Source organism: Cyphomyrmex costatus, unplaced genomic scaffold, assembly GCF_001594065.2.
Source record: "Cyphomyrmex costatus isolate MS0001 unplaced genomic scaffold, Ccosl1.0 scaffold502, whole genome shotgun sequence".
NCBI lineage: Eukaryota > Metazoa > Arthropoda > Insecta > Hymenoptera > Formicidae > Cyphomyrmex > Cyphomyrmex costatus.
In genome coordinates this window covers 1,070,411-1,095,519 of record NW_017279285.1, presented here as the reverse complement: position 1 = coordinate 1,095,519, position 25,109 = coordinate 1,070,411, and the positions used below count along the sequence as shown (strand labels likewise).

The following is a 25,109-nucleotide window of genomic DNA, read 5'->3' as shown; positions in this document are numbered from 1 at the left end:
TATATATATATATATATATATAATATTTATAAAATAATTATAAAATTAATTTTTAATATTTTGTAAATATTTTTGCGATTCTTGATTGTGTACGGAGAATTTTAATGTTTTATTATTAAATATGGGATTTAATTTTGAGAGTTTCGCGAGTGGTAAAAATATATTTTGATTAAGGTATTCATTTATTATCTTGTTTAAATAAATCAATTTTTGAGAAAAAAAAACTTTCAAAACTAAATCACACATCCAATATTATCGACGTATATGGTATAAATGTACTTTATTGTTAATAAAAACATTATAAATATTTATTATAAATAATACGAAATGTTTACTATACTCATATTGTATGAAAATACTTAATAAGACAAATTCAAGTAAAATATTTTAACTTATACACATTACATAAAATATTTAGTCTATATTTTAATGTTTTCACAAATAAAGCTTATATAAAATATATATATGAAATATTTATATAACAAAATAAGTAATTACTTATTTAAAAAAATAAGTAATAAATATTTATGAAAATTTATCGTAAATGTTCTATGTTGCCTATATACATATATGTATATATAATATATATATTATATATATATATACACATATATATATATTATAATATATCTGTATATGTGTGTACATGTGCGATTATTGTGCCGTATAAATGCTATCTGAGTAATTAATTGTGCAACTAAACAATATTTGTACAGAATAACATTTATTATTGTGATCAAAAAAGAGGTATACTAACAATCATTTTATTTAGAAACTGCGTGCACTCTTTGGGAATATAAACCAAAGGCATTACCAATAATCCAAAGCCTGTTCGGTTAGTAGCGAAATCAAGTGGAAGATAAATAGTTTTAACTAGCGTATTATTTTTTAAATCAAAGATCAATAATTTTGGATTACAGATTCGATTGAGCCCGATTTGGCCATTATCCATAACGATGATGTGGTTACATTTAATCTAGGGTTAAAGTAAAAATTTTGTTTCATATTATATTGTCATTAATCTGACTTATGTAGGTGTACCACAGCCAACGCAAATTATTCATGAACAATTCTATTTCTATTTCTAATATACCGTATATTTCGGAATAGCAAAAGAAATAAGCAGTTATTTAAACTTATTAATATAATCTTCTCAAAATAGAAGAACACTACTTTAAGAATTAATTCAGAGTATAACCTTGTGTTACATTTTTACTAGCCCGCATTTAGAACGCACTTACAAATACTTTAGCATGATATAATTCACGTTATGCATACTATACAATTTTAGAAATAAAGACGTGCTTTTATCCATAAAAACGCGTTCTGAATGCAAACTAAGAATTTAAAATCACGTTACACTTGACATTGAATATCATAAAAAATTAGATATACTTTATAATAGATATATGTATTATATAATCATACAAAAAACTATATGATATACTTTCTAATAGATATCAATTGCTAAGAAATAGTCGCGCCAATCATGGTAATTTTTTAAAACTTGGATACTTATATTTAATAAATTGAAAATCTTTTGTAAAAAATGTCTATTTATAATATAGAATTATTATAAGTGAGACCAACATAACAGGAAAGATTCACATTAGAGATTCACAAAACCTTTTCTTAATAAATTGTTATTTTTTTAATTATTATTACATATAAATATAAAATATGAATGTAACATACGTACATATATAATACATGTAGAATAAAAAGTCATCTAAACAAATTAAAGGTAATAAATACTTACATCTGTTCGATAAACGTTTACAATACCATCACATATACAACTGCTATTATACCAACTCCAATCTGGATATGGCCGTAAAACTGGGCCTCCTGGTCCTGTCTTATTAGTTACTGTCGTCAAAGTAACAGGAGAACCAGGGCCATTTAAATTAGTGGCAGTAATGAATATTCTACCATCTGTAAAAATTTTGTTAGTGAGCAAAACCTACGTTTGCTACCATAAAATATTACTTCTAATATTCCCAATTTTATGATAGTTGTAATACTATTTGAGGTATTAATCAAAGTATATATGTAGAGTAATTGTCTTTACTATTATTGTAGCTCTATTAGGATATCTTTGTACTTAAATAAACTATAAAGAAGAGTAGCACAAATATTATATATATAAGGAAAATTATTTTATTATTAAGACAAATTATGAATGCACATAATACCAAAGATAATATTCTTAATTATTATAATATAGTAAAACTATTTCAAAGTGTATGAGAAATTTATGTAAGTTCTGTAATATCGTAAAATTTTTATATTTCTGTTATTGTGTCCTGTATATATTGGAGCTGAGAGCATTGCGTTATGAAAATATTGAAAGTATAATTCTCTGTAAATATAATTAAAATAATGATTTATGTAATATTAATTTAAATAATTACCTTACATTATTATTTATTTTAGGAATTATTCTAAAATGTGTTAAATAAAGATAGACACATGAAGTAGAAGCACATTAATTAGCGCCATCGTCTAATGAAGAATACATTATTAAGGATAAATATATATTTTTTCATTTTTATTAAAAGCATAAAATATTACCTTTTCTATAGTATTCAATACCTTTTCCAGATTAAAAAAAATGTTATAAGGAAAAGAAATAATTGAAGAACCGGTATTGATTTGAAGTAGACAAAATTAAAGTTATAATATTCAATAACTAATTTAGTAATAACCATTTTTTCAACATTGAATAGAAACAATTACAATAAAATAAATTAAAATTTATCCATAATATGATTATAATAGTTTCATATTGTAACTGTAAATTGTGTGGTAATAAAAGTGTTTATATTTTCACAAAAAATTAATATATATTTTTAAGTAAGTATCTTCATTGACCTACCGTCTGCCTTACTTGCATCTGCCAACAGGCTATTGTAAGGATTGTAAGCGCCAGAATTTATCGCTGCTTCCTTCTGCTCTTGACTTTCCCATTCAAACTCAGTGTATTTCCATTCATATTGGATATTTATTTTGAGTCCGAAGTTCACAATCGCCATTGACAGAATTAGCAGAGTAAATAAAGAATAGCCCATTTTTTATAGTTTACAGATAGCAAATATTGTGTTGCTCAGGATACAAAAAGAGATTTTCTGTATAAATTAAGATATCAGATCGTCTTGAAAGTTGGATTAAATATATATTCATTGAGAATAAGTTACTTTCTTTATTATTATAATACACTTGAGAATAGTTTTGTTCTTGATGTGACTATTGGTGTACACTCTACAGCTAAAAGGTTTACAACACTTCTTTTTTGATGAATTTCGGAACTCATCCTGTTTGCAGAGTAGTTGAATATAATGAACATAAACAGAGTGGTTAGATTAATTCGATTAATAAGTATAAGAGTTAATCGCTCAATGAACAGATGCGTTATGAAACACATCGAAAAAAGTGCTGCAACTTTATTACTGATGATCGTGTCTTCTGATGTAGTAGCAGCGAAAATATTCTCTATATCTATTAGAATTTTACAAGTCTACACTGTTAACAGGTTTTTGAAAAAAATCACTTTGATACGTACATTGTTTCTGTTTTTATTAATTAATATATTAATATTAGTCTGTGTCCCGCTTAAATATTTACAATAACTTACATTTGCGTTATGAAATGCAATAATAAGTGTTGTTGACAACAATTTTTTGAAGACACATATAGATCGTGTGATTAAATTTGATTAAAGCAACTTAATTAAAATTTGTGCAATAAATTACATTTGTATATAAATTGCAACAAATTGCGCTAAATGAAAAATTTTTGAAAACGTGTGCACTGAGAAAAACTTGTTAGAAATAGATCAATAAGATTCTGAATATATTAATCAGAATTCTGTTTGTCATAATTGAACGCCTGTTTATCTCAATTGGAATTAATAGATTTAATCAGGAAATTTAGATTTGTTTATTTTTTTCAACTTGAAATTTTTCTCATTGCGTTCTTAATAATAATAATTAAATTTGTGACTTATATATTAAATTATAATAATAAATAATGTAACTAACCTGATTGGTAGACGCCTATGTCTCAAATGCAAGTTTATATAACTTATAATCACATAATTACATTATTAAAAGTCTTTTAGTGTTACGTTATTATAACAGTTACGAATGACTTATGACACTTTTACCTGCATGATAACGTATATCGTATAATGTATATGGTGTATTTATTATCATTGAGATCATCAGAAAATATTAATCATTAATATTAAAAATAACGATTATATATAAGAGAGAAAACATTCATGAAGGCATAATTAATTATTTAGTAATTATTTAGTAACATATCACTAAGCTATATATAATTAATAATTAGTCTACAGATATCGTAATTAATCTAGATATAATTAGCTATTAGTCTAGATATGACTATACTATATGAAATCCGAGTTCTTTTCAGAAACAGTGTATTATATTTGAAAATAGATCACAATAAGTTTGTTTACTTTAAAATTATTTGCAATTTATTTTGATTTATAAATATATATTTGTATAAAGTACCTGTATTTAAAAAATAAGCATTATACTCAAAAATTTATAATGAAAAAAGTAATAAAATAACAGGATCTCTATTATATGTATATACTTTCAAGTCTAATAAAGTTTATCGCCAAAAATCTTTGAAAAAATGTTTTCTTAAAAAAATTAAGTTTTAATTTTTCTCACAAATTCAAGCATAAATATTTCGTTACACATGGTGGATAAGAAGAGACTATCAAAGAACTCAATCTGATAGATATAGAGAGATATCTCATAAAGTCGTTCACAATATCTAACGTAAATCGGACTTTTCTTTGACTATTGTAAGAAAGATACGTTGCGAAAGAATCGAAAGCGTTGAAATAGTGCGATAAGAATGTCGTGTTTGTTAGGATAATACAAAGTCTTTTATTGCCAAGCTTATATACAAATTAGGAATTATTTTCTAATCGCCATAATTTATAAATTCTTTACAAAGGATTAGAAGAGCGCGAGTTACTTTTCATTCGCTTTATCTCCCTTCTCTCCACTGGCTTGTATACGCAACTGAAGACATTATATTCGACCTTTATCATGCTTTAATTACGTTTGCGTAAGAGTTCTTAACTTCTAATATCAACATCTTTTTCATTTTAGAATACACATTTTGTTTGAAAATATAGAAGACATCCAAAATCAAGATGTAGAAATGCTAATCCATCATTTTCTTTATTTCTGATAAGTTTATTTCAAAATAGCGGAAGTTTATATCACCTAGATTTAATGTATTCAGAGCTAAATGTTGAAATCTATCTGATATGCACATCATTTTGTTCCAATAACTTGAAATTTTCATTGAACTTATAACTTGAAATTTTTCATCGTCTTGCGCTAATTTCACCTTAAAATTAATATTTTATTTTAATTAACCAATAACCAATCAAATCATACTAATAACTATTAAATGTAATAATTGTTAATAGAATTTGAAATAAGATCTTAATGATTTGTATGTGTGTAAAGACTACTTGTATTTAAATATCTTACCACGTTTTTACCAGGCTCTTTACGAATATTCATACCTAGAATAGACATCCCCACGTAATCACTATAAAATATTAAATTTTCCATTGATGTAATAACTGCCGTTTGGCTTGATAATTTAGTCACGAGTTTACTTTGTTTATTAGCCTCTTCTTTATTTGGACATTTTAATAGCGTTTCCATTTTTATCTTATATATTTTTTTTCCCGATATAGGAACATAATAAAGTTCTAAAATATTTAGCAAGAGAAATAAAAAGAAATCATTTAAATATTACATCAAAATATTACAGTAAAATATTACATCAAATATGCTGTTTGCATAGATTACATTAGCCTGCAAATTTACACTTTTGGATAATCATCTAACACTTAATCAGCTTCTTTATACATTATTTCTATTGTAATTACTATAGATTTTTTACCTATTAAACATAAATCAATTTTTCATGCAAATTTAATTATATATCATATAAAATTCTGAGAGAAATAACGTCATAGAGGCAAATAATAATTTAAAAAATGTTCAAGATGTTAACACTGATAGTCAATTTTTTCTAAATATTGTTAATGATATGTATAATATGTATAGTGTATCCCTATAATGTGAAAGTATCAACTTTTAACTTTAAAATGCATCCAGTTTTGCTTTTATATGACGTACATTTTGCAAATCATTATAAATGAAATAATATTTGTTATATTAAAAGCGTGTACTTGCCATCACCAAGTATCGTTATGCTGAAGATTCCGCCCTCATAAGTAAAATTTTGGTTTGCTACAGAGAAAAAAATATCAGTCGGTTTCATGTAATCAGATTCGATTCTGCACATACGCCTTGTAGATGAGTCATACATCACTAAACCGGAACCTTTCGTATCAGTCATAAACACCTGTACATGTTTATTTACATGTGTATTGGATTACTTATCGAGTAAACGATATATTGTACATACATATACCTATGCATGTACGTAAATGTTAATTAATTACTCGGTTAATTACACGTATATATGTATACATACAAGGTGAGTCATTTTAAGTTGTACATCTCTGAAATATCTCGAAAAATATAAAAGATACGAAAAAATGTTTAAACAAAAGTTGTTCAGTTATTGGAAAGAAAGTGGTGACTTTTTGATTAATCTATAGAAAATGTTCTTAAGTTCTTAAAGTCAACTCAAGATTACGTAAAATTTTTTAAATAAAAATCTCAAATTTTAATTTTATGTTCATATCAAGAGCTGATATCAAGAACTTTTCAAAACATTACAATGTTTTTTTTTTATTAAGTATCTTAGAAGTTATTGAGCAATTAACAATTGAGCAACTTTTTGTTTAAAATATGTTTTAGTAACTTTTTTATATTTTTCGAGATATTTCAGTTTATTACTTAAAATGACTCATCCTATGTGTGTGTGTATGTGCGGTTATTGTACCGTATAAATGCTATCTGAGTAATTAAATATGCAACTATAAATATAAACAATATTTATACAGAGTAACATTTATTATTGTGATTAAAAAAGAGGTATACTAACAATCATTTTATCCAAAAACTGTGTGCATTCTCCGGGAACATAAACCAAAGGCGTTATTAATAATCCAAAGCCTGTTCGGTTAGTAGCGAAATCAAGTGGAAGATAAATAGTTTTAACTAGCGTATCATCTTTTAAATCAAAGATCAATAGTTTTGGATTACAAATTTGATCGAATTGATTCATTTTGCCATTATCCAGAATAATTATGTGATTGCATTGAATCTAGGATTAAAGTAAAAATTCTATTCCATATATTGCCATTAAACTGACTATTGTACATGTATGCAATGTGCCCCAGTTAATGCTAATTAATCATGAAAAACTCTGTATTCTCAATGTGTATTCAGGCAATTAAAAATTTGTAAGAGATTAATTTTAACAAAAATTTTTAAGTTAATTCCATATTTACAATAGGGATCTACGTTAACACCTTTTCTTCTAATAAAGCGTTGGTTATTTAAATATTATTATATACAAAAATAAACTAATAATTATTTAATTGATATTATCATATATAAATATAAGATAAAAATTCAACATACTATTATATATATATATGTATATATATAATAAAGAACCACTTGAACGGATTAAAAATATTGAATACTTACATCTGTTCGGTAAACATTTACAATACCAGAACACATACAACTGCTATAATACCAACTCCAATCTGGATATGGCCGTAAAAGTGGACCTCCTAGTCCTGTTTTATTAGTTACTGTCGTCAAAGTAGCAGGTGAACCAGGGCCATATACATTAGTAACAGTAATGAATAGTCTCCCATCTGCATTTAAGTAAATATTTTGTTTGCAAACGAAATCGACGTTTGCTACTAAAATTATGTTTATTTCTTTAATTTCAGGCCAGAGTAGTAATGCTATGTGTTTTGCATTAACGATTGTCAAATCAAAGAGCATTTTACATAAGTGGGCGCCTGTCCCTATAAGGGGACCTGCCAATTCCATACAATTTACTAGAATTCTAGCATATATTACTTTATATTTTTCTCCATACGGATATTATCTCCAAAGATACCCGTTATTAAGATTTCGTATCAAATCTGTCAATTTACTGTTGATTCATCTCTTACACATAAAGAAGATACATATACTTTACAATTGCTGAAGAGGACTCCGAAATGAGTCGAAACGTACAATTTGATGGAATAAAGGATTTTAAGTGAAACAATTTTATATAAAAAAATTTTTTACTTGCGTACCGATAACCACTCTTAACTCTTATTTGCCGGCTTTTTTGCCACTATTAATTTTAATTTTGGAGAGTCCGTACTTTCGTACTTTTTTTATGATTTTGACTATATGCTAATATTATAATTAAATATACTATACTATTATAATTATATTACATTTAAATACTATAACTATAAAGTGTGTGAGAAAAGTATTAATGTTTTTACATAAAATTAAGTATTATAAATTTTTCGAATAGTCCGTCATCAACTTACCATCCGCTTTACTTGCATCTTCGAACACGCACTTGTACGGATTGTAAATGCCGGAATTTATCGCTGCATCCTTCTGTTCTTGATTTTCCCATTCAAAGTCAGCATATTTCCATTTATGTACAACATTTACTTTAATTCCGAAGCTCACAATCACCATTGACAGAATTAGTAGAGTAGACAAAAAATATTCCATTTTTTAGTAACTGATATATAGCTTACAATAACACAAGATGTAGTTTCTAGCAATGTTACCCTTCTAAAAACTTATGCACTTCCCAAGATTCACAAAATTAACGTCCGGTTTCGGATTACAGTGTCTTCTGTAAATATGTTAAATTATATGTAATTATATACCATATATGCATATGTTATATTATATGCATTAGCTCTGGAGAGAATCATCTCAGATAGTATTCTTTAGCTAGAAGACATGTAAGTAACAGTTTTGAGCTTTCTAAAAAGCTTTCTGGTATAGAGATGGATGAATCTTATATAGTTGTCTCCCTGGACGTTGATCTCTTTTCACAAATGTTCTTTTGGATGTAGTTATTATTGGTATCGAAAAAAGATGAGAATGCATTAAAAATTTTTCTAAATTGCTAAGGGAGGAGTCTCTATTTGTCATTTTATATTATATTATATCATCTACGAATAGCATTACCTAGACTAGTAATATCATTAAAAAATTACTGTCGGAAATATTCTTTTTATTGAAATGCTGGATTTAATTTATACTATAACTATCATGTGAAGTTCGTCATTACATATTACTTTTTTTTAATAAAAAAATCGTTTTTAACTTTAATTTATTTATATTATTTTGCTTCGCTGACTATTAATAATATTGGATTTAACATTGAATGCCGCTGTCAAACGAAGATTTATGTTATGATTTTACATCTTGACTTTAATTATTGCGAATATGATGTGCCAAATTAATTGTACAAAACTGCAACTATTGGACTACAACAAATGTCTGGCGGATGAATTTCAAATTCTGTCTTTTTCTCTCTCTATTAATATATAAATACTATATGTAAGATCGCATCTTTTACGCTTATAAAACTAATGAAGGCTCCATTGAGTCGAAACATTCTTTTTTGTAAATTAACTTTTAAGTTATATGTTTTAAATACATTTTAAATAATTTTTATTTAACACCTATTGTTGCTCGTTAATTGTTTTTAAGATACATTGTTTTGCTATGCAAACATACTAGCATTATTATTTGGTATACTATATTACAGATAGTATAACGTTGTGTTGTTCAGAGCTGTACAAAAAAAGGATTTTCTATCAAGATACGAGTTTGTTTTGGAACTTAGAACTTCAAATTAAAAAAAAATTATGTGTGTATTCTTTTAATAAAATATTGATTAAAAAATTCTTGCTGCGGTTCTTAATGTGCAATCATCAGTTTAAGCGTTGCAACTTTTTTTTCAATAGATTTCAGTCTTGTTAGAGCGGGTAAATATAAATAATTAGATCCATTTAATTCATAAGTAAACACCAGTTGCTCCATGAGCAAGCTACATTCTGAAACTCGAATAAAAGTGTTGCAACCTTTCAATTGATGAGTGTAGACGATCTTTCGATGTAGTTGCAGTGAATATATTCCTAGTAAATATTTGCCAAAATCTCACAAGTTCACTCACTCTTAATAAGTTTTTGGAAAAAACAACCCTGATAGTATGTAGTAAATTTCTGTTTTTATTATTAATATACTTATAATATTTGGCAGTGTTTCAATTTAGTTTTTTACGAAATGCAAATTGCATTGTGAAATGCAATAATAAGCTGTACTTGATAACAATTCTTTTTGGAAGGCACGTGTGTATGTGATGCATGAAAGTAATTTGATTTTGCAATAAATGGCATTTGTTTGTAATAACGATAAATTGTGCTAGTGCAAAATTTTTTAAAATGCGTGCACTGAATAAAATTTCTGGTTGAAAATGACCGAACTAATAAGATTCTATATAATCATATTAATCACAGAATTGTGGTCATGATAATTGAACATCTGTATAGCTCAATTAAAATTTAATAAATTTTATTAAGAAATTTAGAGCCGTTTATTTTCTCAACCAAAATTTTTTCTAAAACATAATTAATACGAATATGAAGCTTATAACAGTCTAACTTGAATCTTAGTTGCTTATATATAATTTCGCGTGAATTTATATACTGATATATACATATAGTCTTTCTAAACTGCACGCCAAACAATTGTCGGTCTTGAAACGCAACTCTAATAAACTACCGCAGTACTATCACGAATTAAATTGATTAACAATTTAATAATTGATGCTCTTTTTTGGTATTCTATATCAATGTTAAACTATATTAAAATCTTAAAATAATAATTCTTCTTATTACGAAAAATATTACCTCGGCCGGGAGTCGAGTACTTTTTTAAAGTACTTCTTAACAATTAAGTTTGTTGCGACTTATGAATTGGAATAAAATAATATAACTGACCTGTATCGTTAGACACATATGTTGTAAATGCAAGTGCAATAACAATTGCTTGGCAGTTATATTTTTTTCTACGAATATGTATAATGAAAATGTTTTCAAAATACATTTGGTTACACAATCTATAATCATAATTACAGTCATTAAAAGTTGTTTGACTAAGCGTTACATTATTACAATGTTTTTAAATGATTTATGAGTGTGTGACACATTATATTACTCATGTATGGAACATGTACAAATCATATACATACACTACACACACACACACACACACACACACACACACACACACACACACACACACACACACACAAAATCCAACGAAGATAGGGAACATTTTCGAATATGCTAAAAATTAAGCAATATTCAAAACACCATAACTTGATGAAAACCCATCCCAGACCAAAAATATAAAAAAGTATTTAAAGATTGAAATCTTTACTATGAAATCTGTAATTGAAATTTCAATATGACTGATCCTTTACAGAGTTATACGGACACAAATGGATATACGTCAAATCTGAAAATTTTGCACAAACTTTACAAAGGTTTATGGCGTAAGGTAAAAATTACACGAAAATGCGGTTTACAACAATCGAAAGAGTGAATCTTTACATTCAATTTGCTTTTTTAATGAATGTTGTAAAACGATCCTTGCTTTAACATTGAATAACTCAGTAAAAAAGATTGTTTTGTATCAGCTAGATAACATATTAATGTATAACATTAATATGTTATCTAGCTGATACAAAACAATCTTTATTCACATCGTCTTTTCACATGTATAGTTTATTTACAGTTATAAACACTATGTACAACTATAAACAGTTCACTAGTAGACAAATTTAGCTGTCCAAATTTATTCAAAAAATGTTTAAAGTTATGCCACTGTATCTCGTGACAAACACCTAAGGGCATTGTGACGCCCTAAATCGCCTTTTGACAATACCTGGGGGTGTTCGCGTATTCACACTATTCATCCTGAGCCGTTTTTTGACACCGCCTAGGGACGCTCAGGCATTCATCCTGAGTCGATGGTCGGAACGTACCGCGGATAACACAGACGCTCGGAAATCCACTTTATCAGAATCGAAACTGAGGACTAAGCTCGGACACGATGTGAACTGTCGCACGATCGTCGATCGAATAAATCTTCGACCGCGATCATGATCACCCCATGGCCTTTCCATTCGACTCTTAATTGGTATTATACAATTTCCAAAAACGTAATTGTCACGGAGCCGGGGCGACATAGAAGCTGCGACAAAGCGGCGACAGCGCGTTATTACTTATTTTTATGTGTATGTATAATTTTTTAAAATTAAATATAAAAGATTTGTAAATTGATCTTTTGCAGTATATGTAAATTTATATAATGTACACAATATTTTTACACATATATATATATCTACATCTTACATATATTTGATATATTATGTTATATTGTACATATATAATACATATTTATTAATATATTTTATATTTTATATTTTAAAATATAAAAATCAAGATTTAGAATTGCTAATATATCTTTTTAATTTTTTGCATTTTGTTTAGCATAATTCGATTTCGAAATAGCGGAAATTGATTTCATTTGGATTTAATGTATGATAACATTGAAATCTGTCAGATATGCACTTTAGCTGACACCCATTACTTGAAATTTTCATTGAAGCTACAGATTGAAATTTTTCGCTGTCTTGCGCTAGTATCTCCTTGAATTAAATAAAATTTTATTTTACTTTATAAAATCATACCAATAACTATCAAATATAATAATCGTTATTATTTGACTTAATTTCTTAGATTGATATGTAAAAAATAATTACGGATATCTTACCGTTTTATATGTAGTGTTGAGTTGTTTAGAAACTTTTGTGCGTAGAATAGACATTGCACTAAAATCATTATAAAATATTGATTGTCCCGCTGATGTGAGATCTATTGTTTGGCTTGATAATTCTTTAACAAGTTGAGTATATTTATTAGCCACTTCTTTGTCTGGACATTTTAATAGCTCCTTTATATTTATTTTGTATATTTCCTTTCCAGATACAGGAGCAAAATAGAGATCTAAAATATTTAAAATAAAGTAAGTTAAAATAAAACGGATATTATTTGGAAGTTACAAAAAAATTTAATTAATTATTTGTAAAGAATTTTTCTATACTTTTGAGGTTTCCACGGGGTACCTTCTGTATAGAAACTATGTGTCTTGTAGGTTATCTCCGTGTCTATGTCCATTATTGAAATGCCAATTGTTGCAGATCACGAAACTTTGGCGATCTATGGATAGACATGGAGAAAACCCTCAAAATATATATAAGTTTTTAGTAGAATTTCTTTATATTTTATATGAATTGTTATCAGCGCGCAAAGCATAAATATATTATAATAACAAATAAATGGATATTAACATCACATAAAAAATAAATTACGAATGCAAATGGTAATATGTGTCAATATAAAATTAAAGTTGAATATTTTAAGATTTGCTATGTAGGATAAGATTAAATACAATTAAAATAATATTTATTATGTTAAAATCGAATACTTACCATCGTAAAGAATTGTTAAACTGAAAATGCCGCCTTCATACGTAAAACTTTTGCTTAGTATAGAAAAAGAAGTATCTGTCGGTTTCATGTAATCAGATTCGACTCTGCACATTCGCTTTGTAGACGAATCATACACTATTAAACCGGAACCTCCCGAATCAGCTATAAATACCTATGCATATTTATAAGTAAATATTGAATCAGGTAAAATAAAAGATGTATATATATAATTAAAATTATTATTAAATAATATTTGCATAAATGAATATGTGCTACTGTGAGAAGACATACTATCATTTCATCCAGAAATTGCGTGCATTCGCCATTTGGAATATAAATCAAAGGCTTTATTAATAATCCAGAACCCGATTTATTCGTAGCAATATGATGTAGAATGTTAATAGTTTTAACTAGTGTATCATCTTTTAAATCGAAAATCAGTAATTTTGGATCACAGATTTGATCGGTCCCAATTTTACCGCTATCCAGAACGAAAATGTGATTGCATTTAATCTGAAATAAAAGTAAAATCTTTATTTTATGTATTGTCAAACTTATTCTATTGTACATGTAGTTGCGTGTAATATACATAATAAATTGTTGATTGAATATTAATATTATATATTATTACATATAAATCTAAGAAATGATATTTTTTCTTGAATAAAAGGCACGGATATATACTTACATCTACTCGGTAAACATTTGTAATACCATTACAGCTATTATTGTACCATTTCCAATCTGGATATGGTTCTAAAATTGGATCTTCTAGTTCTGTCATATTAGTTACTGTCGTCAAAGAAGCAGGTGAAGCATGTTCATTTATGTTGGTAACAGTAATGAATAGTCTTCCATCTATAAGAATTTTTTTGTAACCGAACTTACTTTACGTTTACTACTATCAGTTGTATTTATTTAGAATAGAATCATAGAAAAGATAAGAATCAAATGCAGTTAGTGTGTGAAGCTCAAAATTAGCTTATAGTTTTAAGATTTAATTATTATATTTGATATTGATCACGGACGCTTTCGACATAATCGATATTTTAAAATATTGTATTGTCGCAATTTTGATATTCAATATTTACATCGGAATTTTTAGTTTCCGTATAATAGTATATGGGATCTGGAACTTTATATCTAGATATCAATTGAATCGATACAAATGCAGTATTTCCAAAATATAATTACGCACAAATGTATGCACGAAGAAAATTATTCATTCTCTCATAAAAACGTAGGTAAAAATGTGATTTGATAGTTTTCTTTATGCATATACGGCTATATGCGAGTTTGTATGGATATACTCTTAGTATCATCCGACATAATAGATGTTGCAGCCTTTTTGCGAAATCTTTTTGCAAAAAGCCTTTTCCCGAAAAGGCTGATTTCGCAAAAAGGCTGCGGCATAAACACCGTATTGATTTACATAAGATGCTCATTGGTCTAGCGACATTATGCTATGGTTCTGCAGTTTCCATTTTATGTGTGATGACCCTAATTGGTTAAGATATTTCTCATAGTATCTTGCACCTCTAACTAGATTATAATTGTTATCCATTTATCCATTCTTAATTTCAAGACCGTCTCAAGCAATGTCATAAGATGCTACATATAGTTTTCTGATTAAGCATTAGCTTAAGATCATCTCGAATTCTTGAGTAACATCTATAGATTCCGTTCTATGTAATTCTATAGGTCTGTTAGTATTGTTTGAAATTTCCAGAAATTTTTGCATTTAAAACGAGATAAATACTCGTATATCTCTTTTATACTGCGTATTATTAATTATTATACCGCACATTTTGATTCGCAGTATGTATCAATACAAAACAAATAAATATGATAATGAAATCGGCCGATGACGGTCAAGCAGGATTTTGGTTGCTAAAGTAATGTGTGAATTTTATTTACCACGTATGTAGTCCTCAATCGCGTGCCGAAATTTTTTCAGACTTACAATGCAACTCTAATCAACTACCGTAGTAATATCACTTTTAGTTAAATTGACACAAGCAATCTAACAAATTTTTGATGCTTTTAGCATCTTATTGGATCTTAATAATATGTTCAAAGACATATTAAAATTTAACGATGTAATGTTAAAGTAATGATAAATTAAAATCTTTGAAAAATATAAGATTGTGAGAAATATCACAAGTTGGCGTTTTGTCCCGGCTTGCCACTACTAGATTCATCAGTAAGGTAATGTAGTGGGAGCCTATCTTAGACGCCTATTAGAAAATCCTGCTTGACCGTCATCAGCCGATTTCATTATCATATTTACTTGTTTTCAATATCGACGGTCTTACACAAATCTTAATTTTATCAATACAAAATATCGAAAATTGTGCTTTCCGCGTAGCAAAAAAGTGTATACATATATATAATGATATTTTCTAATATCAAATCATTTCTAATCAATATGTTGCCGTATCAGTAAATTAGTGCCAAAACACTACCGTATCTTCTGATACTGTGGATTTCGATTGACAATGATAAGAAATATCGATAATCTGTGCCACACATCCATAAGTTATAGTTACATATGGAAAACGAAGGAACGAAGTTAATTACAGTTACTGAAAAAGGTAATTATAACTATAACTTACAAGTAATAAGTAGGATTCGAACGTTCGGGCTCGGTCACGGGCTCCACGCGGAGAATCACTGCGCGATTGCTGAAATAAATTCTCCGCGTTTTGTTAACATTTTGTTCACCACGCCGCGCGCCAGCGGTTCTCCGCGCGGAGCCCGTGACCGAGCTCGAACATCCGGATCCTAGTAATAAGTCACTTTCCTGTAAAATCGTTACAATCATTTTCTTTTTATTACTTCACTATTAATTTACCTTCTGCTTCATTTGCGTCTTCGATCATGCACTTGGTAGGGTCATAAATGCCAGAACGTAGCGCGTCTTCCTTATGTTCCTTAGATAGCCATTTAAATTCAGCAATATTCCATTTATATATATCCTTTACTTTGTATCCGAAGCTTACAATCACCATCGACAGAATTAGCAGAGCGAACAAAGGATGTCTCATTTTCATCATAGCTCATATAAATATATATATATTAGGTATAGATAATAATGTTGTAAACACGGAATTTTCTAGATAAGAATTTGTCTTGAAAGTTTAAATGTTAATTCTTAAGATAAGTGACTGATGTAAAAAATATATTGATATAGATATCCACTGTAGCTATACATATCTCCGACATAAATAAGTCTCAATTCACTTCTTCCGATATTATATATAGTATAGTCCCTGTCTACACTTACGTGAAAGAGATGTGCTATTTTGGTCGCAAAGTCGTAGAAAATATAAAACGTATCTTGTTAAGTAAATAGAGATTAATGTATTAAATTGGTATTGCTACTTGAATATACTTACATGCATACACAGTTGGTAAAATTTATTCTGGAAGAATTTATAGCGGTATTTAGCCGTTAGTGGTAAATGACTTTTATATGTGCATACAACGACAATGTACAAACGAAAAGAAAGTAATTGTCTTTCAACAATCTTCCTATTGTTGAAAATCGTAGAAACAATGCGTTAAGTTTGAACATTCATAATTATTTGTGTCTTTGATCCTACAATAAAAAGTATATATGTTAAGTAAATTATTAACATTGTTCAAAATTCAAATACAAATATAAAAGTCTTATTTACCTTGTCAAAAATAAAATTAAAAAATGTGATATATGTTAATTTCTTCTGAGTCAATTTGTTATAAAATATATTTGAAGTAATAAATAAGATAATTTGCAGCTGTCAAAACTGAATACGTATTATTGTGAAAGTAAATAGGATAATGTCGTTGGAATATAAAATTATTCAGTTTGATAAAGCCTCCCCTCGCTCCTCCTGGGGACGCTAGCGGTTCATACCGGAATTCTGGAATTGTGTTGTTTGCATATAGATTTTCGTGTCAGCCACGTGCTCCCGTCCTCGCTAATTAAAATTAGATCATAAGCAATGAGAATGGTTGCAGGGGAGGAGTCATACCCCGTTCGAGGGGAGCTGGCCGTCGCATGGCGTATAGAAATTTAGTACGCGAATATAAGACCCATGCGGAGTTCGATCCCCGCGCGCTATTGGATCCATACTGAATACACCGGGAGATCCCGGTGTACCATCCAGTGCCAACGAATTCCCGGGCCTTCGAGCCCGTCGCGCATAGAATCCAAGGCAAGCCCTCTGTAAGAATCTCCGACACCCTTGCCTCCGCGCGGACGGGGAGTTTGAAGGGGCCCAAGCCCGCAGAACCACCACGGGGCAAGCCCACGATAAGAAGAGTAAAGCCCGTTGGACGCGCAGTGCGGTTGGCGGTGTTCGCACCCCCGTCGAACCCGTCGTACCAGACGGTATACGCATTGTAGTGGCGAAACCCTGACCTCGCCTCGCCCCGCCTCCGGGCAGCGCGCCGACCGCCCGGACGTCACACAGCTGCAAATTATCTTATTTTATCACTTCAAATATATTTATAACAAATTGACTCAGAAGAAATTTACACATGGACATATCACATTTTTTAATTTTATTTTTGACAAGGTAAATAAGACTTTTATATTTGTATTTGAATTTTGAACAATGTTAATTTTTACTTGTATACTTTTTATTAGAATCAAAGATAAAACACAAATAATTATGAATGTTCAAACTTAACGCATTGTTTCCACGATTCTCAACAATAGGAAGATTGTATAGAAAAAATATGTTAATTTAATTGTAAGTACAATATTTGTATGATTGAAAATGGCCCGATCGGAGTCGAAATGTCTGCTTTTGTATTAATATATGAATTAAATAATTGATCGTTAAATTAATTTGGCTCTGTGCCCTATTTATATTTTTAAATTTGTTTTATACATATTGAGCCTTCTTATGATTACATTAATAAAATTATAAAAAGTAGATATTTTTTTTTCTTTTAAAACAAATTTGTATTGAGAAAGTTTGTATTGCTGCAGAATAGTTTAAACATGCGAAACAAAAACCACAAAGAAAATCTAAGTTAGTTTAAAAGACGATACAAAAAGGTTTCTTTTAATGAGATTTTTTTCTCATTTTCTCATTTATTAAATGTGTGCGTTACATTAAAACACACACACACACACACACAGTAAGTAAAATATTATTTTAGTTACATTTAATTCTTAAGAGCTTTAATCATTTCATGTATCATTGAGCAATATAATACTGTACTTTTGGCGTAATGCGGGCGTATTTCTTTGAGTGTTCGATTCAAATTGAGTAATTGACGTCGGTAGTATGTTCACCATTGATGGAGATAAAATTCTAAATGACTTGATAATGAATTTCAAACACATCATAAAGATGATGTATAAAATATTACATAAAAAGCAAACTTTTTTTCATATAACTTATTTATATTAATACACAGTGTTGAAATTTTAATTGCGTTGAGACTTTATTCTATATATTATATTCAAAGAAATAACATATACGTAATATTAATATTTTATTTATAGATTGACTTTAATGAATAAATATATAATCGAGAATTTTATAACAAATAATGAACAGTCGTACAATTATTATTAGTGACAGAAATGGTAACAATATCATTTACCTTTATATGAGATGTACTAAATTATTTATTCTAATTCCTTTGAGAAAATATAACGCATTCCTTTAAATCTTTCTTATGTCAAGCTCACGCTAAATTAATAAATTTAACTAAATTGTAAGGCCTTACATGAACGCTCTAATCTAATCAAACGGTACCAGAAAACAGACAGCAAAACATCAAGAGCAACAACGATGCTCAAATAATAAACAAGTACGTTGTCAAGTTCTTTTAAAAAACTAAATTCATAGTGAAGGGTAAATAATTTGAATTAACTGGATGAGAATTACTTTTGTTTATTCTAACACACAGAATACAATTCTTATAATATATAGTTAACTTATTTATATTAATACACAGGAATATAATTTTTATATAATATAGTTAACCCATAATCTTTTGAATCTTTGCTAAGTCCATGTAAAATATACGTAAATTTATTTCATCTAGACGTATTATACCTTGATAGAAACGGTGAAATGTATTTGAGAGGCTTATTAGCTTACCCCAATAACTTAAAACTTCTATCGCAGTTAAACGTTGAAATTTTTCATCCTGTGCAAGTACCACCTTAAAATTAACATTTTATTTTTAGCTATAAAATCGTACTATTAACTATTAAATTAAACAACTGTTAACAGAATTTGAAACGGTTTACTAACAATGAAATGTAAAGAATAATTAGGGAGTTTTTGTAATATCGTTATTCCAGATACAGTGAACGCTAAAGTTATCTTATTGTTCACACCTAATTAAGAAAAGATAACGTGATTTTAGCGTTTACCACATTTGGAATAAACGGTATTGCAAAAACTACTCTCTATTGTGTCCGGATATCTTACCGTATTATTACCAGAATTCTTATAAACGTTCGTGCCTACAATAGATCTTTCACTAGTAAGGCTATAGAATATTGAATGTCCTATTGATGTGAGTTCTGTAGGTTGGCTTGATAATTTAACTACAAATTTAGTCAGTTTATTAGCCTGTTCTTTATTTGGACATTTTATTAGTGTTTTTACTTTTATCTTATATATTTCCTTTCCCGATAAAGGGGCATAATAAAAATCTAAAATAATTATAAAAGAAATGTAACAAAAACCATAGAAATCATATCAAAATACCATTGATTAATTATTTACATGAAGGTTTATTATGTTTTCTGAATTATTATTATACATATAATAAACAAAGAAACATAAAATATATATATGGAGCATTCTCTGTTAAATCGGCCATTTCTATATCTATTTTAATTTTTGAGATAAAATTTTTGAAAAAGTTCAAAATTTTCGTTGAAATGTCTACTTTTCAATGTATAGCTTTTTTAAACATTTAAAATAGCGAGCCCAAAATTACGACTAGAATAAAAAGTGACTAAAATTAGAAATATTTGATTGACATGTGTTTTTCAGTGTTTAGCATTACCCAGGATCAACGATGTAGGATTTTCCTCTCTTTAGGATGCTTGATTTACGTGAGTTCCCTTACCTCTCACGTTTAGGATGCTTGATTTATGTGAGTCTCCTTGTCTTTGACGTTTGTGATACGGGATCATTTATTGTGAATAAACATACAGGGTGTATGGATAATGCTAAGCATAGGAAAATGCATATCGATAAAATTTTTACAATTTCAGTCACTTTTATTCTATTTTGTAACCGTTATTTTGAATTTTTAAAAAAACCATACTGCATCAAAAAGTAAACATTTGAACAAAAATTTGGAGCTCTTTTAAAAAATTTTTATTTCGAAAATTTTAATGGGCAGTAGAATGACCGATTTAATAGAGAATATTAAGATAAGAATGAAAAATGTTTTAAATAATGATGTTGGATCAATTATTTAAAATTCCAGTTAAAATTACAAAAATTACAGTAATATCTATTGCGTTAAAAAGCGAGTACTTGCCATCACCAATGATTGTCATACCGTAGATACCAAAATCTAACGGAAAATTGTTACCATTTATAGATAAGGAAGCATCAGTCGGTTTCATATAATCAGATTCGACTCTACACATACGTTTCCTAGATGTGTCATATACCACTAAACCGAAACCTACTGGGTCAGCCATAAATACCTATTTATAATATTTATGTATGCATTAAATTATTATACCATTATGATTAAAATAAAGCATATTGTTAAAAAATGACTAACAATCATTTTATCCAGAAATCCTGTGCATTTTTTGGTAACATAAACGAGAGGCTCTATCAATGATCCAGAGCCTGTTCGGTTAAAAGCAATATCAACTGGGATGTAAATAGTTTTAACTAACGTATCATCTTTCAAATTGAAAATCAATAGTTTTGGATTACAAATTTGGTCATTCAGGACTGCACCAAAATCCATAACAAAGATATGGTTACATTGAATCTGAAATGTAAGAATAAAAATTGTATTTTATATATTTGTCATCAAACTGACTGTTGTCCGTGGCATATCTGTTCGTTATGATTACGAGCTAATGATAATTATTAACATTTAGTCATTTAACTATTGATTGGCAAATAGTAACTATTCACTAATAGTAATAATTAGATTAGATTCTCAATGAAAACTATTGACGCTTAAAAATACGATTGAGTAAATCAATGGTTATTATACATTACTCAACTGAATTAAACGATCATCTATTCTACCCTGCAAAAATAGGCAAACTTCAAGATAGAATAACTTTGTCAAAAATCATCGTATCGAGATATATAAAAAAGCGTTTTACAGCTCAAAATACTTTTCAGATTGCTATTTTAAAAAACGATCTTACTGATATTTTATGAAGTTGCGCAAAAATAAATGATGCATCAGATCAAAATTTTTATGAAATTTGTGGAGCTTCACGGCGCGAACTAAAAATTGTACACAAATGTGACTTCGTTTCGTTCAACCTTATTACAACACAAATCTAGAAACAGTCTACCTACTTCTTTATTTGTTAAAAAAAAATTTACAAGAAACTAACAAAATAGAAACGGGAAGAATTGTCGTGATGTTATTTTTAAGTTGACTCGCGTGCATAATTATATATATGTGTGTCTCATGTGCTATAATATTTCCTTGTGCGTGTGTGATTCTAAATAGCTGATCTGTATTATTTCATGCTGTAGTTATTTATAACTTTCAAACCAATTATGAAATTTTAATTGCTATTGCGGGATTATAGCTGGCATAGTAATAATGCTACATAGTAATAATGCTACACTATAACATTTAGTCAATAAAAATTGTAAATTATTAGATTCATTTACAAAAGAAATATATTTTGACTGTATATGCATTCCATTCTTTTCATATAAACCAGATGTATGTTATTATAATACTATTTAGTAGTGATGTTTATATGAATCATCAAAGGTTATGTTCCGACATGCACTACCGGAATAGGCAATATTGATAAAAAATTATTCTGTTATTATCACGCAGTGTGCTGCGATAACGTTTAGTTCCATTAATGGTAGCTATATTGCCAATGAGTGCGATTATTGCAGCTCTCAAAGTGAGGCAGTTCCAATGCAATACAACGTCGAATAAAAAAGTTATTAGATCTAGAAATAAATAAGTTCTTTGAAAAAAATATTATCTTATCGAAATCCTATTACTTATGTTCAAAACTTCTAATATGCTATCAAGTGCATTAATATTTACATTTAGTGCATTCGTGTTTATTATAAATCTACGACTACTGCATGCCATTCGGAAATAGCCACAGTATTAGAAATAGTATTGCTAACAAGTAATTTCGGAACGCTACACGCGCTGTGGCAGTAGATTATTGTGATGTCATGATGGTTGCATTACTAGTAAAAAAGAAACATACCAAAATTAGCAGTATGATAGAAGAGAAAGTAACGTTAGATGCGAATACACAGTTTGGAATCATCATGAAATTAATTCTCGAATTTAGGAAAAAACATCTTTCTTATCATAATTTTACCGTATGTATCCTATTATATGTAGAATAAAAATGTATTGATCAATAATAATCATTTTAGCATTAATTAGTAATAAATAATTAATACCCATAGTTACTATTCGCCAACTTACAGTCGACGAATTAGTTACTATTAATTACTGTTAGTAATATCATTAGCTCCTAATCATGTATTTTTTGTAAGGGGTAAATATGCATAATATTATATTATACATAATAAAAATAAATCATTAATCACTCTTAATATATGTTACGTATAAATGATAAAAGATACAATAACTTTTTAAAGGAAAGATATTAATATACATACATGTATTCGGTAAACATTTATTATACCATCACATATACAGCTTCTATTATACCAACTCCAATCCGGATACGGACGTAACAGTGGACCTCCTGGTCCTGTTGTATTAGTTACTGTTGCCAAAGAAGCAGGCACATCAGAGCCAAAATATTTCGGAATAGCGATAAATATTCTACCATCTATAAAAATTTTGTTAGTTAGCCTATCGTACTCTAAGAGATAAATTTATTTTGCAAATTCTTTATAGCAACAGTGATAATATTGCACTAACAACACCAAAATTGCATATATGTAATAAAATGTACTGATTATATAATGCGTTTATTTAGTTAAATCATAGACTTTTATATGTTATAAGAAAAGTATTCATATCCTCTAAAAAATCATTACAAGTTTTTCAAATATTCTACCATCAACTTACCGTCTGCTCTAGTCACATCGAAAAAGATGCATTTGCTAGTGTTAAAAGTGCCGGAATTTATCGCATCTTCCTTTTGCTTCTGACTGTTCCATTCATATTCACAATATTTCCATTCATGTACAACATTCACTTCTATTCCAAAATTCACAATCGCCATTAACAGAATTAATAAAACAAACAAAGAATGTCTCATTTTTATTGTAGCAAACAATAATGTTGTGAAAATAACTTGATAACAGTTTTCACAACAAATTGCACTTGAATAGGGAATGTAAGTTATGCTAATATCAACAATGTTGTCGAGGCAATAGGAGTCCACCGCTGGATGTTAGGTTGCGAATAAATTACAATTTTTGTCTTCTGTCCACGTATGTTTCGACTTTATTCTTTAAGTTATCTGCAGCAAATATCCTTAGTTAATTACGTTTAGAAACTCATCAAATTTATATTTCACTTATATAATCATTTCAACCGGCAATAATTTTTAGCAAGATCTAAATACATCACTCACAATCAGCCGTGCAACTGAAGTGGATGGATGATTTTACTTTGATGACTCATAAATGAGAGTACAATAACGATTGCTTTTTATTTATATTTTTTTTGCCGAATACATATAAAAATGTTTTGAAAGAGCGTCATTATGTAACATGTAATTTTAATTGTAGTATTGAAAGTTTTAGACATAATTATACACATACATATACATATAACACTTATACAATACCTATAGGTAATTTGTGACACTTTAGGTACATACTTAATAATTATGACTTTTTTTATCGTTACAATGAGTGGAATATCCTTTTAAAGTTTGGCCAATTATTTCTGAAGCGCACCATATATATTAAAGTTTCTTAGTAGGTCGGTGTTATTATAACTTATAGATAACTTATAGATAACTCACTTCCTACGCATAAATTCTAATAATATATGGCATATATAAGTAGTATACGATATCTATATAAGGACATTCCTTGACGTGAGGAAAATAATTTATTATTTTTTTAAGTGCATAATGTAATAAAAAATAATGTATTTATTATATTTGTGTGTGTGTGTGTGTGTGTGTGTGTGTGTGTAGAAGTATAGAGACAATTTACATTGCTGCATTTTTTTATTTTTTATATGAGACATTCCATTATAAATCGAACACTTTTCAGACGACTATTTTTTAAATCGCTTGAAACTTTTTTTACGTGTTCTAGGCATGAAAAAAGTGGACCCGTGTCTCGGGAATTTTTTTTTTTTTTTTT

The 25,109-nt window shown here is 28.3% G+C and overlaps 4 protein-coding genes across 4 annotated transcripts in view; all 4 read right to left on the bottom strand.

Annotated features, from left to right (window-relative positions):
• LOC108778563 (major royal jelly protein 3) overlaps window positions 1-3,071 on the bottom strand; it is a 5,201-nt gene extending 2,130 nt beyond the window's left edge. Inside the window, exons 1-3 of the mRNA XM_018545772.1 lie at window positions 2,879-3,071; window positions 1,760-1,935; window positions 758-976 (exon numbers count right to left, since the gene is read on the bottom strand). Coding sequence (XP_018401274.1) covers window positions 758-976; window positions 1,760-1,935; window positions 2,879-3,071 — 588 coding nt within the window. The remainder of the gene's footprint in view (window positions 1-757; window positions 977-1,759; window positions 1,936-2,878) is intronic.
• Window positions 3,072-5,208: 2,137 nt separating this feature from the next.
• Window positions 5,209-8,741, bottom strand: LOC108778594 (major royal jelly protein 3-like). Its single transcript, XM_018545813.1, has 6 exons — window positions 8,549-8,741; window positions 7,692-7,867; window positions 7,081-7,302; window positions 6,261-6,432; window positions 5,544-5,770; window positions 5,209-5,397 (listed from the first exon to the last, which is right to left on the bottom strand). Exons 1-6 carry the CDS (start codon window positions 8,739-8,741, stop codon window positions 5,209-5,211), a joined length of 1,179 nt encoding a protein of 392 aa, XP_018401315.1.
• A 3,841-nt stretch (window positions 8,742-12,582) lies between these two features.
• Window positions 12,583-16,643, bottom strand: LOC108778600 (major royal jelly protein 3-like). The gene is made up of 6 exons (XM_018545819.1): window positions 16,442-16,643; window positions 14,276-14,445; window positions 13,879-14,100; window positions 13,588-13,759; window positions 12,870-13,102; window positions 12,583-12,744 (listed from the first exon to the last, which is right to left on the bottom strand). Exons 1-6 carry the CDS (start codon window positions 16,641-16,643, stop codon window positions 12,583-12,585), a joined length of 1,161 nt encoding a protein of 386 aa, XP_018401321.1.
• Window positions 16,644-19,572: 2,929 nt separating this feature from the next.
• On the bottom strand, window positions 19,573-24,046 carry LOC108778562 (major royal jelly protein 5-like). The gene is made up of 6 exons (XM_018545771.1): window positions 23,854-24,046; window positions 23,436-23,611; window positions 21,352-21,570; window positions 21,100-21,271; window positions 20,031-20,257; window positions 19,573-19,758 (listed from the first exon to the last, which is right to left on the bottom strand). The coding sequence occupies exons 1-6, from the start codon at window positions 24,044-24,046 to the stop codon at window positions 19,573-19,575; spliced, it is 1,173 nt and encodes a 390-aa protein (XP_018401273.1).
• Between the last annotated feature and the right edge of the window lie 1,063 nt (window positions 24,047-25,109).